At 45.5% G+C, this 19,306-nt stretch overlaps 1 protein-coding gene and 1 pseudogene across 2 annotated transcripts in view; both read right to left on the minus strand.

Annotated features, from left to right (window-relative positions):
- LOC147730378 (fibroblast growth factor receptor homolog 2-like) overlaps window positions 1–19,306 on the minus strand; it is a 95,068-nt gene that overhangs the window by 46,054 nt on the left and 29,708 nt on the right. The window contains exons 3-7 of the mRNA XM_086955185.1: window positions 6,988–7,177; window positions 3,871–4,009; window positions 3,519–3,617; window positions 2,617–2,777; window positions 1,861–1,986 (exon numbers count right to left, since the gene is read on the minus strand). Coding sequence (XP_086811311.1) covers window positions 1,861–1,986; window positions 2,617–2,777; window positions 3,519–3,617; window positions 3,871–4,009; window positions 6,988–7,177 — 715 coding nt within the window. The remainder of the gene's footprint in view (window positions 1–1,860; window positions 1,987–2,616; window positions 2,778–3,518; window positions 3,618–3,870; window positions 4,010–6,987; window positions 7,178–19,306) is intronic.
- On the minus strand, window positions 87–1,109 carry LOC147730379 (elongation factor Ts, mitochondrial pseudogene; annotated as a pseudogene). Its single transcript, XR_015308575.1, has one exon. The product of XR_015308575.1 is annotated as an elongation factor Ts, mitochondrial pseudogene (transcript).

The raw sequence follows: 19,306 nt of genomic DNA on the forward strand, positions 1-19,306 counted from the left end.
ATTAAGCCATTAATAAAATAAAAAAAAAACGATGTTTCAAGTCTTAAAAGGTGCAACAAATAGCAAATCAAGTACCAAAAACTTGATCCAAGAAAGAAGCATTCCAGGAAACGTTTATTTGCCTCCTTTTGCTGTGTACGCAAAGATGATACATCTCAAAATAGTTTTGCCAACGATTCAAATGCGAAAATTCTGCAAGAGAGCGTGCATGTTTATTTTCGTCTAACCCGTTTCCACAGACTTTGTCATTTCCCCACATTCAAACTGCAGAAAGTCGAGCACCGATACCCCCCTCGGCTGCACATATTGTCCTACTGTGATGCTATGTTCCAGCAGAAAGGACTGTGCCAGCATCCTGGTCTCAGCATCTCCCCCAGGCTCATCTTCTAAAGTCCCAATATTGAGAGGAGTCATCCCCACCACATGCTGGCACAGCGTGCGCCCCAACTCCGGCTTCAGATTCGGATCTGCGGTTTCACATACAGCAAGAGCCCCGTATTTTCCAAACACCATGTTGGACAATTAAGTGTTTTCAACAGACAGTGCACTGCACCGTGCACATACGAGCCGATGTAGAGGTTGTGGGGCACAGCGATCCAAGCAGCTCTCCTCAGGGTCATGTTCTCTCCAAGCGTTCCTATTGCTAATGCAACCTGAGCGCTAAGCGCCGATTCTCCGGACCCTGTTTTGAGCTTGGACATTTCATCTGCTTCAAGAAATCTCTTTACATAAGTGGAATGTTGCTCTTGCTCGCGCTGGTAGTGCATCATGGTGCCCAAGGCCGCTTGCCGGACCAGCTGTTGAAACTTTACATTTCTGGCCACAGAATCTGTTTCACAGTTCCCCTCCACCATCACTGCGCAGTGCCCGTCTTGCAGAACTCCAATAAGCCCTTCTTTGGTCTTGCGTCCCTGGAGCTTGGAGGCTTTGCTCCAGCCTTCCTTTTGAGGCTGCTCATGGAGCCATGCTTCTGCTGGCTTAGAATCATTGCTGAACTTGTCTAGTGCTTTTTTACAGTTCACGAAAGAGTAGCCGGTTCTTTTTCTCCGTTTCACCAGGAAGTCTTTATCTGCTGCCAGAAGTCCGATGCCCATGTGAAACAAAGCAGCTGACTGACTGCCATGGCTCCCACTTGCGGTCGGTGTTGTTTAGCTGCGCTCCTCTGTTGCAATAATATTTCGTAAATTATAATACTAATCAAAGTCGGACATCTTTCAGCAGTATCATGAACGAGCATTAACTGCACAAGGCAAACTGATACTTTCAATCACGATATAATTAAGATGAAGCTTTAAAATGAAGGAAGAATGAGAGATGTCACTCACCTTCACACCAAGCACACGGCACAGCATTCCATAAATGCAGTTGCAAAACATTCAAATTTTACCACCTACTTTAAGTAGGTGGTAATCCATTCGCGAATGGGAAGGGGTCCCACGGACCACTGCCTGCTCTTAAAAAATGAAAAGAAATCTTTTCATTTTGTAAAGCATCTCGTTTTCCTTAACGGAAAAAGGGCTGCTTTCCCCAAACAAAAAAGATTGCTTAATTTAAAAGCAATCACAGACATGGTGGTCTGCTGATCTCAGCAGGCCACCATCCCTGTTATTTTTGCGATTCCAAGGGGGTCGCAAATTGCGATCTGCCTCATTAATATTCATGAGGTCGGTCATTTGCGACCCATGATGAATCGCAGAAAGTGTACTACACACTTTTATGCATGCTGTTTTGCGATTGCAAAGATTTGCAATTAGGGAATCGCAAAACATTTTTTTTATACATCTGGCCCATAGTCACATCTCTCTCTCTATGGCTCTCTCGCTTCAGAACAGTTCTATTAAGTTCCATAACTTTGCTCACCTTTAGATCTTTTGAGGTACTCTGATTACTGGACAAGTCTCTGGCCAATCCAAATTCTGTGACTTTGCATTCGTAAGGGAATGAGCTAACAACAATATTGCGAAGTGCCAGATCCCGGTGCAGCACCTGTGAGAGAAAGAGTTTAGCTTCACTTGGTAGTCTCTTGAAGAAAAGTACTATTATAATCTCGGTGGCCCTGCACTTCCTGATCCATTTCTATCAGCATTTTTCTTGCAATTTGTGGACAGTCCTAAGTTTCCAGGCCACACATCTGAGAGTATGCGAATAAAAGTACTTCTAGACTTACAACTTTTGAACTTGCAAATCTACAACTACAGACCAGTAATCTCACAGTAGCTAAAAGAGAAAATTGTGACTCTTTGTTCAAGTGAACTGGCTCCCATGAACTTTGCAGATCTATGACGATACTTTGTTTTCCTGGCTTTTAAAGAATATATGGGACACATGCACACCTTTTACAGGTTGGCAATAGTGGATGGCATGGTCAGACCAATGGGCAACATCACCCACTGACTGGGACATGCACAATTTCAGTAGTCAGAGAATGTCACCCACTGTCTGGGACTTGAGCAGTTTCAGTAGTCACAGACTGTCAACCATGTCTGGGTTTTGAGCAGTTTAGGTAGTCACTTGATGTTCTATGTGCCGGCGGGGGAGGGACAATGTCAGTTCAATGTTGAGCATTGGCAACACACTTTGGGCTTGTTCCTTTTGGCAGTCACCCTGGAATGTTACCATTCTGGATGCGATGTGCTCCATGGCGAGCGCAAGGTGATAGGCTGCAATGGTGAGCTGGCTTTGTAGGTTTTCACTGCTGGTCAATTGACTTCGATTGGCATGGAAAAAATGTTTCAGGGTTCCGTAGCAGACGTTTTCTAAAATCAACATGTAGGGTTCTAGAAAAAAAAGAAATTCACATTTCATGAAAACACCACTCCTACAGAGGGAGAATGTTAACTGAACAAAGTCAGGGAAACACCAAGGAGCATGGGATGGAATGTGACCACAGGAAAAGGATGAAGAATGAAACTAAAAAGGAGACCATAGAGCAAGCGATGGAGAGGACAAGATACAAGAACAGCTGGATGAAGGGAAAGGCCTACAAGCCAATGGGATGGGCGTTATGGGAGAAGTGGAAGAGGACACAGGTTTAAGGAGGGCTAAGATGGTAAAGAAAGAGAATGAGTGGTGAGTAAGAGGCTGGGGAGTTAGGATGAGCTCCGGGTGCACTGGGTGGAGAACCAAATGGGGTGGATAGCGAGCCAATGGGTGGGTGGTGTGTTTGTTGCATTACTGAGCTGGGTATAGCTATGGTTGGAGAATACACAGAGCTTAGTGAGCACTTGAGTATATGAGGTACGAAACCTCTAAGTGGGCGAACTAGATGCCGTCTAAGAGGTGACCTGAATATACAAGATAATGCTATGAGAGTGTCAAATATGAATGGTGTAAGAGGCATCCAGAATACATCTACTGTATTCTCAGCCCACGATTTCTCCAGAGGTACCATCGTTGAGACTGAGAGAAAAGGACAGAGGTCAGACGGGATCCCACAGGTCTATAGTTAAAGATGGCTTGGCAAAGAAGACAATAGAAAGTGGAGCAAACTGTGGAGGTTTGGTGACTTTTGCACTCACCCAGAGATGTGTTACAGTCCAGAAACTGAAGGATGTGTTTATGATACCCCACCTTCCTCAAGATCAGGGCCTCTGACTCCAGCCTTGTTGTCGATAACCCTGTAGATAAAGACCATCTTCATTGCATAGTTGTTTGAGACTAAAATTGTAATCGCTGGTTCAAAACACTGGTGGGTGGGGTACAATGTAACTTAAAGTAGCATTCTGTTAGAACCACAACCCTATCCCACAGCACCAAGGTAAGGAAAAGTGACCACAGAACCACTGTAAGAGCAAGGATGACTGGTGTGCTAGCTGTAGTGCAGACCCCACTGGTGCATGACTTACACTCAGCTAAGACTCCAGGACCCACCTTCTCTGAAGACCTTGCATGTGACAAGTTTGTGTCCCTTGCAGGTGCCGTGATTCAGCCGAGCCCTGTAGAAGCGCCCATGCTTCCCATCCTTTATCATCTCCAGGAGGGTCATGTCCTGCGCTATGTACGAAGTGTTCTGGGAAAGAAGCAAACGGTGTCAAGACAGCAGCAGGCAAGGTATTACAACGAGTCAATGCAGCAGTATTATTCCACATGATTACATGTTCTTCCGTATGCAGTTTTGTCACAGACGGAAATACCATGTAAAAGCCAGTATCATAGTATGCATTGACACTGTATGTGGAACAAAATAAAGACAGACTACAATGCTGCCCATATGCAGGGAATTATCACGCAGTGTGTCCTCCAACTCAGAACAGGTGGTAAATGTAACAGATTGTAACCAAGCAAATGCTAATGTGAAATGCCACGAGACACTACTGTGCACATAGCACCACCTTATGAAACTACAGGAAGTACTGCATTTCTATGCCACTGGTGGATTCCAGGTTCCTTTCTCAAATCTGCCGGCCATGTATCGACTCACTTTCTGGAAGGTGCTGAAACTGTCATTAATGCCCTTCTTCTGTTTGCCTGTAGTCTTATTTTTCCTGCAGAAACTCAGCCAGTGAATACTGTCAAAGCAAAGATCTGTGCTAATCGAGGTTTCCCTCACACAATAATGCTGATAGACTGCACATGTGGCACTTGTTCCTTTCAGAGCTGCTCAGCCAATCTGTACCAACAGGAAAATGCAACAGAATAAGCAAATGGTGTAGGCTGCAGACCTGGTGATCCCGTATTGCTACGTTCGAGTTCCTTGATCCACTCACAACTCCCTGATCCTAAGACATAGCGGAATCCAAATGCCACCCACTCAGGACCTGCCCACTAGGTGAGCACCTCTCATATACTCACACACCCACCTCACAATATTGTACAAAAATGTAACTTTCTCATGAAGTAAGGTCGAACACACAGTAACCAGAAAAATTGACAAATGTGTAGTACTTGGGTGGGAACTCTAACACACACCACTGAAACACTCATTGAAAGTAAAAACAAATTTGTGAAAACTGTTTCAACAAAGACTTGTCATCCAAACATGTTTCTGCAAGTTTCTTTTTGACCGGGAGCCTTGATTTCAGCAAGTGACTAGTATGTAAGTAGTATGTAAGCTCATAGCAAAAATAAGACTTTAAAAAACCTATTTCTGAGAAACCAAATAATTGAAAATAAATTTAGGAGAAACACAAATTAATAAAGTCACAATTTGGCAAAAAATGTCCAAAAAAAAATAATAGTTCCAAATAATAGAATTAATTGACTTTAAAAAAAACTATTTAGAAGGAAAAAAATGTTGGACCATAGTGAATCTCGGACAAGGAATTTAGGGCCAAATGTACGAACATGACAATTTGCGACTTGCAAATTGCGCTTGATTGCGAGTCGCAAAATGCCATGTACAACAGTGTCTGAGACACTGTTTTTGATTCTCAATGGGATCGCAAATTGCATACCTCATCAATATTCATGAGGCACTCGCAATTTGCGACCCCATTGGGAATGGCTAGCCCTCCCAGGGATGGTGGCCTGCTGGGCTTAGCAGGCCTCCACGTCAGGGACTGCTTTTAAATAAAGCATTTTTTTCTTTAAATGCAACTCGTTTTTCATTAAGGAAAACGGGCTGCATTATAAAAAACAATGAAACGTGTTTGTTTCATTTTTTAAGGGCAGGTAGTGGTACCTGGGACCAGTGTCTGCCCCTAAAAAATATTTTCCCCAGCATTTGCAAAGGGAAAGGGGTCCCCTAGGGACCCCATTCCCATTTGCAAGTGCATTACCACCCTCTTGAAGATGGCGGTAAATTGCGAGTGTTTTGCAACCGCAATTGCGGTCGTAAAACATTCATACATGGGGTAGAGAGTCGCTATTAAGAAGGGACGCCCTTGAAACGCCTCCTTCTAATAGCAAGCCGCAATTCCTATTTGGCAAGTCACAAAAAAATTGTGACTCGCTAAATAGGAATTGTACATGGCCCTTTTTGTTTTTTTCATGCGCAAATGGATCGCTAACCCGTTTGCGCATGCAATTTAGGGTCGTACATCTCGCCCATAGTTTTAATATTAACCGCATGCGTGCTAGCGGGTTTTCCCGCTGTGCGCTGATTTTTGAAAATCGCGCGGTTCATGACAAAGCCAGCTCGTCATCCGCGTAGCGCAGGTAACGCCCATGACGAGCTGGCTTTGTCATTAGCGTCGAAGGGGTTAAAATAGAAACAAGAAAGGTAAGGTATCAATGGTAGACAGAGGTGCGGGCAGGAAAGAGTTAAGAAGCAGAATGAGAGGAAAAAACGAATCTCTGCCAAAAAATATAGCAAAAAGGAGAAATAAGTGAGGACAGGGAAGTTAAGTTAATTAGTAGACAAAGTGAAAGTGGGAGACTGGACATGTTCACCCCATAAATGTAATGGGATAAGAGTAAGGTGGGAGAAAGAACGCAAGAAGAAGCAGTGGAAAGAGACAGGGACATTTTTGGGAGTATTCCTCTTGAACAGCAATCGGGAGTATTTCTCTTGAACAGCAATCAGGTAAAATAAAGTGAAACATCACCCAGTGACAGGTCATAAAGTGGAATGGGGAGGAGGAAGGATCTATGCAAACTTTATAGAAAAAAGCAACAGAATACATTTTCAAGTTTAAAGGACTGTACACCTTAAAAAATATGTAAAGGTCATTTAAAATGAAAAAAAAAGACATTCTGAATTTGGTTTATGCCAAAATGTAAATGCCATTCAGCTTGAAAATTTTTATTAAACAGTATTGGTTACATGGTCTCTTGGAATTGGCATTCTGTCATTTGGGGTTTCTGTCAAATCACATACAACCAAACACCATGAATGAATGATAAAGATTGGTAAGAGTGCATAATAGTGTAATTTCTCACCAGTTACTGCACATATCTGATATATTTGCAGAACAAGCTGAGAATGAAATTACACTCATATGGGTCTACTGAAGATGACAGTAGACAAATGTGTTACAGGGCAGAAGAATTTGTGAGTGATATTTGCATGGCAGCAGTGAGGGATGACCACGTTATTACAGTGAATACCTGTAGGCCTCGGTTCTGCCTCCAGTTCCTCATGGAGGAGCGCATCTCACTGAAGGGGTGAATTCTGGATGGGCTCTCGTGCTTAGGACGTACCGGTGTCTTCAGTTTTGGTTGACTTTGGATTTCCGGATCTTGTTCTTGACGCCTGCTGTCCTGCACCCACTGGGAAGACTGGGACTGCTGGCTGCATCTGAAAGACAGCACAAATCAGGACATCTGCTCTCTTTGGCAGAGAGTCCTCACGAATGAAGTACCTAATGTCTGAAAATACTGTTGCGTCTGAGGTCACTGCAGGGTGGAAAGGTCAAACATTGGGAAGCGAGGTTGAAAGAGTGGTATTTGGAAATGAGCTGAGTTTAGATGTCAAGTGATAGATCAGGTTTAATGTCAGATTTGTTCTGATCAGAGAACAATAATGAGGCCAGAGATCAGACCTAGACCAACGAGAAAGTATCGAAAATGATAAATGGGGTCAGATGTTGGCTGATCGGAGGGATAAGATGAGGCCAAACATTCGATGTAATGCAATGGAAAGAAGGTAGAATGTCAGGTGTCGGTTGGCAGCAGAATGAATGAATGAATGAGGAAGCATTTGTAAAGCGCCTGGTTACCCAAAGGCACCCCAGCACTAAGGAGTACGCTAAACCAGATTCATAACATATCAGGGAAAGAGAAAGGTTTTTAACTGTTTACGTAAGTGCTGGTAATTAGATTAAGAGTGGATGTGAAGGGGGGGTAATATTCCAAAACTCGGCAATACTATTTGAAAATAGGCGGCCTCCACTTCTTGTTCGTTTGATTTTTGGGACTGTTAAAAAATATTTACCCTCTGATCTTAGGACTCTTTTTGGCTGGTAGGGAAGAATCATAGCCTGAATCAAAGGGGATCCTTTTCCTGCCAGGGCTTTATGTGCAATGCACATAGCTTTAAATTGAATCCTCTCCTGGGTTGGAAGCCAGTGTAATGAGGCTAAAGCAGGTTTGGCTGAAAATCATTTAGGAACATTTAAAAGCAGCCGAGCTGCACAATTTTGGACTGTTTGTAGTAGTTTTGCGGTGGACAGTGGAGCACCAAGATAAATAGCATTTGAATAATCCAGTCTCAACAGGATTAATGCTTGCACTAACAGTCTTCTGGCCAAAAAAGGTAGAAGGGGAAGAATGTTCCTGATCATCCGCAGAAGGCCATTGCAGGTATCTGCCACTTTCCGTGCCTGTTCCTTAAAATCTAGATTGGCTTCTAGTACGACTCCTAATCTTTTTATAGACTTTTTCGGAGTTGGGGGGAGGCCTAGCCTGTTGAGCCACCAGGAGTCTATATTGAGGGGGCCAGAATTGCCAAGAAGCATAATTTCTGTGTTAGCTCCATTGAGCTTCAAATATGAGGTGTCCATTTAGCTGGCCACTTTTTCTAGACAAGATGTGAGTGCTCCTCCTAAGTTATCATTTTTGTTCAGTAAGATGACTAGCTGAGTATCGTCTGCATGGATGACGATCTGCACCCCAAAAGGGGTGACTATATGTGCCAGAGATCTCAGGTAGACAATGAACAGGGTGGGGCTTAATGCCGATCCCTGGGGAACCCCGCAGGTAAGGGGTACTTGTTTGGATATAGTGTTTTCTTCAAAAACTGAAAAAACTCGGTCTTCTAAAAAAGACTGCAGCCATTTCAGTGCCATTCCTTTAACTCCAACATCTCGAAGTCTGCTAATCAGGAGTGAATGGTTGACTGTATCGAAGGCTGCGCTTAGATCTAATAAAATAATTGCAGCGCAGCCTCCGTTGTCAAGGATTTTCCTGGTTTCCTCCACTTCCAACAGGAGAGCAGTCTCAGTGCCCTGCAGTGATCTAAAACTGGGGGGAGTGGGGCGAGTCATTATTTTCCAAGAAGCCCGATAGGGAAGAATTTACATGCTTCTCGTCAATTTTACTTATGCCAGGAAGCAGGGAGATAGGTCAGTAGTTTGCCCAATCTTCTGGATCTAAGTTGGGCTTCTTTAGTAGACCCTTGACCATTGCCCGTTTCCACAAGGGAGACACAATTCCTGTGAGAAAGGAGGCATTAATCAGGTCAACTAAGACTGAAGAATTGGTCTTACTGAAGGTTTGAAGGTTTTATTGAATTAGCGCAGTTAATTAAAACCATAGCTATAAAATATCAACATTAGCACAGTTATCATGTTTAGAAAGCAAAAGCTGAAAAAGACAATCGAAATTTAAAATCCTGTACATGTTAAAAACAATCCTGTAGGTGCCAGTATAATCACAAAACAGAGCAGGGCCTAAAGTAAAATAGATTGATGCAGGAGTACTAAATAAGGGGGCAGAAAAAGTCTGTGATGAGTTTTTGGGGGGAGAGCTGGAAGCACAGGGACCATGGAGGGTAAAAATAGGTTGTCCAAAAGTCTCACAAATTTTCCAATCCTTGCAAGCACTTGAGTGTCTGAGGAAGTAAAGCACAGGGCCGATGCTTCCCAACACGACCTGATGCCCCGTTTTAAAGATAAAGGTTTTAGGAGAAGTCTTCTGGGGGCGCCCAGGACAGGACAGCAGCACAGGAGATGCAGCCATGATTCAGTCTGATAATTGCACAGTCTGCATGCCCCCTCCTCACTTGTTGGAACCCATCGGTTAAAGGCGATTGAACGCAGACCTAGGAGACGCATGAACATTATGTTTTTACGAGCCACTGCATTTAAATTTTCCAGGAGGTAGGATTGAGGTGCCCCAAGGACGTATGAGTTGTTCAGGGGGAGCAAGACTGTTGATGTTTTAAAAGCCTTGGAGTCCATCCAATGGGAGATTTGTTTGACCTGCTTATTGATAGCCTTTTTCCAGACTGTGTATGGAATAGTGTCTGAGGTTAGTAATGAATTATCGATCTCCAGCGATTTTATAGCCTTTGTAACTTGTCGATTCTATGGATTTCCAGGACTAGCAAAAGTTTCTTTTAGCCGGGCTTTTAAAGTGTTATCTGCGGCTTTTAATGTCCTTATAAAGTATTTCAGGGTGTCAGCCTCGCAATAAATAGATTGTCTTTGAAGGCCCAGCTCGAGTCGTAGTCTTGCCCTATGAATGAAGTTTGGAAGATGAAAGATTTTTTTCTAAATGGAAACTTGGGCAAGGTCAAGACTAGCCGAGCATGCGCCAGGGAAGGCCTGATGCCCATAGTTTAAGGCGGGGAGAAGAGTGGCTTTAATCACCTTCAGAATGGGTTCTGCAGTAGGACTACTCAGGGACTGATTGAGTCGGTTCAAGGAGTATGTTATAGCGCCTGCTCTCTTTTTCAAGGTGGCTAGGTGGGCTGCTGGTCTAGAGGACTCGCTAAGCCAGACCCCCAGGTAATTATATTTTGTCATTGTCTTGATCTTTGCAGGCCCAATGTACCACCTTAAACTTTTCTTGTTCTTGCAGCCGCCGAATATCAAAACCTTAGTCTTTTCCTGATTAATTATTAAGGTATTGGCGGTGTTATATTTGTGGAGCCTACTTAATGCTCTTTGGAGGCCCGATTTTGCCTGGTCCATTATTACAATATCGTCGGCATATTGTAGAATGTGCAAGTTCCCTTTTGCGGAGCCCAATTTTGGCGGGAGAAGATTACTTTTCTCCAAGGATGTTCCCAAATCGGCTGTGTAAAGATTGAACCAAAGGGGGGCAAGAACGCAGCCTTGTTTTAGTCCGTCTCTGGTAACAATTTTTGCAGAGACTGTCTTTGGGCCAGTTTTAATTCGCACACATGTGTTCTTTTGCAAGGAGATATGAGCTCCTAGCAGGCCTTGAGGAATCCCCCAGTTATCCAGTTTCCTCCATAAAGTTTTGCGCAACACTTTATCGAAGGCAGCGCTGTAGTCTATAAAGCAGCAGTAGAGAGGAAGATGATTTTTTTGTGCTGCTTGTTGGCTCAGAATAGCTAGAGTCGTGATGTTATCTATTGTGGAGGCCGAGGATCGGAACCCTGTTTGGAAATATGGTAGAATGTTGTTTTCTGCTACCCATTTCTCTAGTGACCTAAGAAGACACCGGGCATATACCTTGGCCTCAAGATCTAATAAGGCAATGAGTCGGTAATTAGCTAGTAGCGAGGGATCTCCTTTCTTAAAAATTGGGCATAAGATCGAGCCCAGCCACGAGTCTGGTAACCTATGGGTCGTAAACACGATGTTACATAGGGGGAACAAAAGCTTGGCCCACTCTTCCAGGGCACATTTAAATACCACTGCTGGAAGGCCGTTGGGCCCGGGAACACCGTCGTTTTTCATGGCTTTCAAGTACTTGAAGACCTCAGCTGAGGTAGTCAGCTCTCGAGTTTCTATCTGGATGGTATCGGCACGATCTCTTAATTCAATCGCCACAGGATCTGGGATGTCATAGTAGTATAGATGAGTCACATGCAGGGCTAAATCATCTTCACGAACCGCGTTCCATCTGCTCTCATTGGAGGAGCGGAGCTTATTCATGTGGTTCCAGAATTGGGACAGATTTTTTTCCTTTAGCAAGGCGAATATTTTTAGCCACTCATTCTGTTCTTTTTGTCTCTTGTCATCCCATGATGATTTTTTAAAGGCTTTGCGCAGTAAAGCCATATTATTGGCAGAGAGCGCGGTACCTTTCAATTTGTGCAGGCGCACGGCCCTCCTTAGGGCTCTTCTTTGGCTGGCTAACTCTGGGTCAAGGGTCAGCTTCGGACGTGGCCCATGGGGTCTGTATTGAGCTTCAGGGCCTGTTAGGAGGACTCGTAATTTGGCAATGGCGTTGTCCCACCGGTGATGAAAGTCTGTGGGGGCATTGTGCGTGGAGTTTAGACTTTCTCCCTCAAGCCAGGTGCCCACCTTGACAGAGCGCGAGGCGTCCCATTTGATTCTTCTGACTAAAGTGTGGAGTTCGGCCTGCATTGAGTGCCCCACTTCAGTTATTTCGGCAGCGGTAGGTGCTTGCAGTTGCATTATTGCAGTTAGGGGATTGTGGTCGCTCTCATGGCGAGTGGAAATTTCCATCCTGATTAATTTATTCGCCTGAGATGGTGATAAGAAGATGTAATCAATGGTCGAAATATTCTTAAATGTTGGCGGAAAATAAAGACCCTGATTCTGTTCCAATATGATTTGCGTTGCAGAGCGTTGGTTATAATTAGTTAGGAAAGTAATCATGGTTTCTTGCTCTTTAGATTTGATGACTGAAAAGGCGTTGGTTGCCAGGTCTCTAATGTTAAAGTCTCCTAGTAACAGTACCTCTGTTGAGGCGAATTCCAGTAAAAGTTCTTCCAAATGTTTAATCAGTAGAGCTGTTGCCTTTGATTTTAAAGTCTTAGCTGTATTGTGGTAGCAGTTAATTAAGAGCATTGAGAAAGCCTTACCTAAAGATAAGAGACCGGTAATTAGCACAGTCTGCCCTGCCGTTAAGTTCCGAGAGATGGGAGTAGCCACAATCCTACACCCATGTTTGATAAAAATGGAAAGGCCCCCAGAGGGTCTTCCAAAGGAATGGGGCTGGGTAGCTGATTGAAAAAGTTCATAATAGCCGTGGAGAGGCGATGGAGATAGGGACCAAGTCTCCTGAAAACAGATGATATCACTTTTTTTTCAGGAATTCCACGGCTAATTTAGATGAAAAGGTTGACTTTAACCCGGCCATATTCCAAGACGTAATGGTCAGTTTAGTATCTGACCAGTTGGATTCCCCGTTAGGGAGACTGCTGCTGGGAGCGTGTGGTTGAAAGCTCTTGGTCGGAATGCCCATAGCGGCTGTCAGTAGCTTGGGAGACAAGATGGCTGGGTTTACAGCTTACCAAGCATTGGTTATTAGTACATGCAATGTTTATAAGGTTATCCACTTTCGAAGCTTCTGGGAGCCAGACATGAGTTGCACCCGGGTCCCCTTCAGAACACTGATGTGAGGCCTCACGGGGTCTACCTGAAGAAGAACATGGGGATATTTGTGTTGTATGGGTACCCACAGTTCTATGCCCCAGTTTTCAAATTTGCTGGCTGCCCCGAGGATTGCATACCTTAGGGATTCACGGGACCACGCTGTGACAGTTGCTTCTGAGCCCCCTTTGCCTGATAACGAGGCAAACTTGACCGATTTGAGATCTGAGGAGGTGACCCCGGAAAGCGCCGGGACGTGACTGAATAGGCGGATAAGGTTGTTTCTATTGAGAATGTTTGTGGGCCCTTATGATCGTAATGTGGAAAAAAACAAGTTCTGCGTCATTTTCCAGACTTTGATAGTTCTGTCTCCTAGCTATTTCGATTTGAGGTGCAGGTGTCTTGAGATGTTGGGGTCGTACTTCAAGTAAGTAATTATTCCCCCTGGTTGACTTTTCCCTCTCGGAAAGTGTATCAATTGGGACTGAAAAGACCTCTGCATTTGTGTAGAGTGATCCAGATGGAGTTCGCTTGGGACACCTGACGAATGGCCCATGTAACGGCCCGTTGCTTCACCTTCTGTTGTCGTTTGGGACTCTGCATTCGTTCGTTGTACCTTTCCCGGGCCTTTGATCGGGCTATTCCGTATGTTTGGTACTTCCGTTGGGGGCTGTGCTTTGTTATTTTGGCGAGTTTGCAAAAACAACAGGTGATGGACCGAATGAGGATCAATGTCACACATTCAACCCAGTCAAAAGATCTGGGACCTAATCCATCGGTTTTTTGCACTCCACACCACCCTGGGTTAGACAATGGCGATATGCAAATCAGCTCTGACCCTGTGCCCCATGGGAACAGTCCAGTCCGAACTACAAAAGCCATGTCCTTCCCAGAACGGAATCAAGCATCCGAGGACCGGACCGGTTTCGAGGTAACACCTCTCATCAGCCCGGCTAGCTTGACTCCAGTGGTGTGGAGTGCCTGGGACCCACGTCTGGGCATCCCCAGTACACTTATAGCGAGTTTGCAAAAACAACAGGTGATGGACCGAATGAGGATCAATGTCACACATTCAACCCAGTCAAAAGATCTGGGACCTAATCCACTGGAGTCAAGCTAGCCGGGCTGATGAGAGGTGTTACCTCGAAACCGGTCCGGTCCTCGGATGCTTGATTCCGTTCTGGGAAGGACATGGCTTTTGTAGTTCGGACTGGACTGTTCCCATGGGGCACAGGGTCAGAGCTGATTTGCATATCGCCATTGTCTAACCCAGGGTGGTGTGGAGTGCAAAAAAACGATGGATTTGGGCCCAGATCTTTGGACTGGGGTGAGTGTGTGACATTGATCCACATTCGGTCCATCACCTGTTGTTTTTGCATATTCCGCCCTAAGTGCGCTGGGGATGCCCAGACGTGGGTCCCAGGCACTCCACACCACTGGAGTCAAGCTAGCCGGGCTGATGAGAGGTGTTACCTCGAAACCGGTCCGGTCCTCGGATGCTTGATTCCGTTCTGGGAAGGACATGGCTTTTGTAGTTCGGACTAGACTGTTCCCATGGGGCACAGGGTCAGAGCTGATTTGCATATCGCCATTGTCTAACCCAGGGTGGTGTGGAGTGCAAAAAAACGATGGATTTGGGCCCAGATCTTTGGACTGGGGTGAGTGTGTGATATTGATCCACATTCGGTCCATCACCTGTTGTTTTTGCATATTCCGCCCTAAGTGCGCTGGGGATGCCCAGACGTGGGTCCCAGGCACTCCACACCACTGGAGTCAAGCTAGCCGGGCTGATGAGAGGTGTTACCTCGAAACCGGTCCGGTCCTCGGATGCTTGATTCCGTTCTGGGAAGGACATGGCTTTTGTAGTTCGGACTGGACTGTTCCCATGGGGCACAGGGTCAGAGCTGATTTGCATATCGCCATTGTCTAACCCAGGGTGGTGTGGAGTGCAAAAAAACGATGGATTTGGGCCCAGATCTTTGGACTGGGGTGAGTGTGTGACATTGATCCACATTCGGTCCATCACCTGTTGTTTTTGTTATTTTGGCAGCCTAGGCTTTGGTCATGAATTGCTGTTCCTTTAGTTTTAATTGCCAGAGATCCATACGTTGTCATATTAGAGTATAATTCGGTCACTCTGGGAGCCAGGGGCGTACTCTTGGGTACTTCCCGAGTCAATGGCCCGAGATTTGCAGGGGAGTCATTATTGACCACAGGAGTCATTCTTGTCTCGGTGATTTTTGATTTAGGTTTTATGGCCAGGTTGAAAATGGGAAAGTAGGAAAGCCCCCTTGCTTTGGTAACTGGCGTACTAGGTGCCCTTGACCCATCATAACCCACTCTTCTTTTCGCAAGACGTTGTTTTTTGGATTATTTTTTAAGTTTCTTTCTCGCCCTCCTGGACAGTGGAGGTTTCATGGGAGAGTTGGGTGACGGGAGAACCGTATTTATGTGGACTGTGTCAGGAGATCAGGCTGCAAATTCGCTAATGGGGTGGGCTTTAGGCTGCTGCTGTTAGTGCTCTCTGAGCCTGCTTTGAGCTTGCCTGAGCTGGTCCCCAAGGACAAACAAACCGAAATTACTGTTCTTGTAAGGAATAGTAGGCGGAGCTGGGTCAGAAGGTGAACCCGATTTAGGATGGGCTAAAATTTCTACTAAGGAATTCTGATTCAGTAGGGGAAATTCCTTCAGTAGGACCTGTTCCTTTATTGGATCAGTTTGAGGTACCAGCTGCTTGTCACTTTCCAGAGGGAAGGACTTATAGATAGTTTGTATCATCCCTGAGAAGAATTCCGCTAGCTGATTACAACGGGATTGAGGGTTCTCTGCGATCAGTGAGGGGACAGAAGGAGTCAGAAGTGATTTAGCAATCAAGAAGATTTCGCGCGGAGAATTTACCGGTGATGATTTTATTTCTAAAGTATAATGTTTAATAGCTTCTCTATATTTGGCTTTATTACTAGATGAGAAGTCTTTTCTCCACTTCCTTTCCAATATTTTACATTCTTGCTTAAGCTTCCAGAGTCCCAAGGAGTACCAGGGATTTCTCTTAGTACAAGTTTTTATCTTTTATCTGTATCTCTTTTTCTGGGAGAATACTGTTAAGCGAGGACTCTAAACAACTATTGAAAGTATCATTGGCAGTTATAGGATAAGGAAGGGGTATAGGTCTTGTGATTTCCAGTTCATTCTCCCATGCGTTCCATGGAAGTGTAGACCAGGTCCGAATAAGTTTATTTATTTCCTTAGCCAGAGGACTTATTTCCTGCCTAGCCCACGTGAATGGGAGCAGGAGGTGATCGGATCAGGGTAATGGAATAGGTTGAAAGGCCGTCAAAGATTGAATATTTAAGAAAGAATGGGGTCCAATAGATGATTTTTATTATGTGTTGGCCCTGGGACTTTTTGATTGAACTGAAGGCCACTAGCCCCTCAACAAAGTCTGCTATTTGGGGGAGTTGAGCATTATCAAAGTGTATGTTAAAATCTCGCAATACCGTAAAATTAGGCAGGGAACTTGCCAAATTAGCTACGATTTCAGGCATAGCCTGACAAAATAGACTAGCGGGGCCTGGGGGTAAAGTAAAATGCCCAAAAGGGTAGTAACATGAGATACCCAGATGGAAAACAGGATACTTTCACAGTTAGGAATGGAATTAATCGAAATGCGGCATTTAAAAACAACCTTATAAATAATAGGGATGCCCCCTCCCCGACCGACATCTCGGTCTTGCCTCTGTATCGTAAAGTGAGGTGGGAGTGTTTGAATAATATCTTTGTCTAACCAAGTTTCCGTGAGGAATAGGATATCAGGGTTTTCCTCTTCCAGTAGGATGTGGATCTCTACAGCCTGTTTGGGGAGGAAGCGACAATTAAGTAAGAACATTTTGAGTTCCCTTTCCTCCACTAAGAGGTCAGACCTATGTAGAGGAGAGCAGATTCTATAATCACAGCTAGGACATTGTAAAGGATAGTGCTCACAACTTATAGAGTGTTTGCACTTACTTTTGGGTTCTTCTTTGAGGTATATGAGCTGTTTGTGTGTGTAGCAGAGCCTTAAATTATTTGAACCAGCAGGGCCCCTGGTCCCGGTCGGGCGCGGACGGGCGCAGACGGGCACAGATGGGCGCAGACGGGCTTGCCTTAGGCCTTCAGTGCGCCAGCGCCGCTGTCGTGTCATCGGCTCCTACTGAGGCCGAGTGGGCGTGATGACGTGAGGAGGCTGTAGCGCTTTTGTGGCTGCACGCTAGAGCATTAACCTAAGAAGCAATAGCCAGCCCTAGGAGCATTGAACAAAGCTCTGAAATCTAACAGGTAGGTGTGACAATGTTAAAAACGAATTTAAAATCAGTTTCTCAGCAGATTAGAAAATCAATTTTTACATGCAATCCCCTCTCAGCGCTTGCCGCTATATACTAAATCCCAACAATGTTACTATCAGAAAAAGCGCTCCTGCGCGGTTGCGTCATCGGCTCCTAATGAGGCCGAGTGAGCGTGATGGCGTGGGGAGGCTCTAGCGAGTTTGTGGCTGCAAGCTAGAGCATTAACCTAGGCGGAAATAGCCAGCCTTAGGAGCATTGAACACAGCTCCGAAATGTAACAGGTAGGTGTGACAATGTTAAAAACAAATTTAAAAGCAGTTTCTCAGCGAGTTAGAAAATCAATTTTTACATGCAATCCCCTCTCAGCGCTTGCCGCTATATACTAAATCCCAACAACGTTACTATCAGAAAAAGCGCTCCAGCACTGATGCGTCGTTGGCTCCTAATGAGTCAGAGTGAGCGTGATGACGTGGGGAGGCTCTAGCGCGCTTGTGGCTGCAAGCTAGAGCGTTAACCTAAGCGGAAATAGCCAGCCCTAGGAGCATTGAACACAGCTCTGAAATCTGACAGGTAGGTATGACAATGTTAAAAACAAATTTAAAAAGCAATTTCTCAGCAGGTTAGAAAATCAATTTTTAAATTTAACCCCTTCTTAACGCTTGCCGCTATATACTAAATCCCAACAACGTTACTGTTAGAATTGGGGGACTCTGGTTGGCGCAGGTATGTACTTGCAACAAGCAGGGACCCTCTCCTCTAAGTCAGGGCAAAGGACTAATCTTAGGAATAACCCCTGCTCACCCTTTAGGTAGTGTGGCGCAAGCAGTCAAGGCTAGTCTCTAGAGTACATGTAGCTAAGCATTTGAAATATCATACACAATAAGTACCAACCCACCACACAGAGACACAAGACTGTTGATCTGTAAAAATATATGTCTTTTATATAAACTTTCAAGGAGCTTCAATTACAGTCTTCAATGCTTTACAATTGGTTCCAGTTACTTTCAGTATGCCACAGTTCTTAAAATGCAATGTTCTGTCTTACAAAAGGGTTAAATACCTCCACAAACCCCTTCTCTGATGTTCAGGTACTATCTTTAGGGGCTAGGTACTGTACTTTCAAACGTCTGGGCCCTCTGGAACGCTCCTGTGCGCTCCATACGATTACCGGCAAAGGCCCTACTAACTCTCACGCATCCAGCGTGAGACGAGTACACCCTCTGCAATGTTAAACAGTGTTACGAGCCATACCAGACTTATGCGGCTCGTACTTCGGTACGATTTCAGAGCACGGGGCAAATTTAACAGCGAGCGTGGTGCGAGTCGTTGGTTGCAAGCGCACTTCGCTGGCGCACAGTTCGAGGCGCTCTGGGCACAGTACCTTGAATTTTGTAGGGGGTTCGTGGTGGACAGATACGGGGCCAACCTCCTCACGTCATGACGTCTTCTTGGGCGGCAGCTACGGCTCGAGGCTCTTGTAGATGCGGTGTAGTTGACGGTACGTTGTAAAAGGGGGCAGGTGAACCCACAGCGTGCGCTTCTACCCTGGAGGGGGAGCGGCTGCAGGCGGTGCGGGTGGCGGTACAGTCAACAGGACGCGACGTACCAGCCGCTCTACACCCCGCAGCGATTCACCTAAACAGCTGTGGAGTGCGTTTCTCAGTGCACGGGTCAAGGGGAGCACAATCAACAAGCAGAGTCCGACGTTACGGTGCAGCCTACGACGCGGAGATCAGTAGTATGCGATATTCGGACCGGACAGGTCCCTCTTCACGATGCGAGCTACAGCTCGGATCGGGTGCAGTTGCGGTGCTTGTACCAGCGGAGGGCCGGTCTTTGCTTTGCGGCTGGCGACGCGATCAGGCCACAGTTGCGTTGCTCAGAGGGCACGGGGGCACAGATTGGTAGAGGGCGCGGCGAGGGTGCACAACGCTCTCAGCTCTCCTTTACTCAGTGCTGTAGAGATAAACAGCACACGCCACAGCTTCTTCCTTCAGGGGGGGTTAGCGCCCACTATTCCTGGGGCGCAGTTCAGGGGGCAAGTTCACCAGCAAGCCCTTGGAGATTTGTGCACAGCAGAGGCACAAGTTGAAATAAAAAGTCTTTCTCAGTCTTCTCTCCTTCTTGCAG

Source organism: Lissotriton vulgaris, chromosome 2_1 (assembly GCF_964263255.1).
Source record: "Lissotriton vulgaris chromosome 2_1, aLisVul1.2, whole genome shotgun sequence".
NCBI classification, from domain to species: Eukaryota; Metazoa; Chordata; class Amphibia; order Caudata; family Salamandridae; genus Lissotriton; species Lissotriton vulgaris.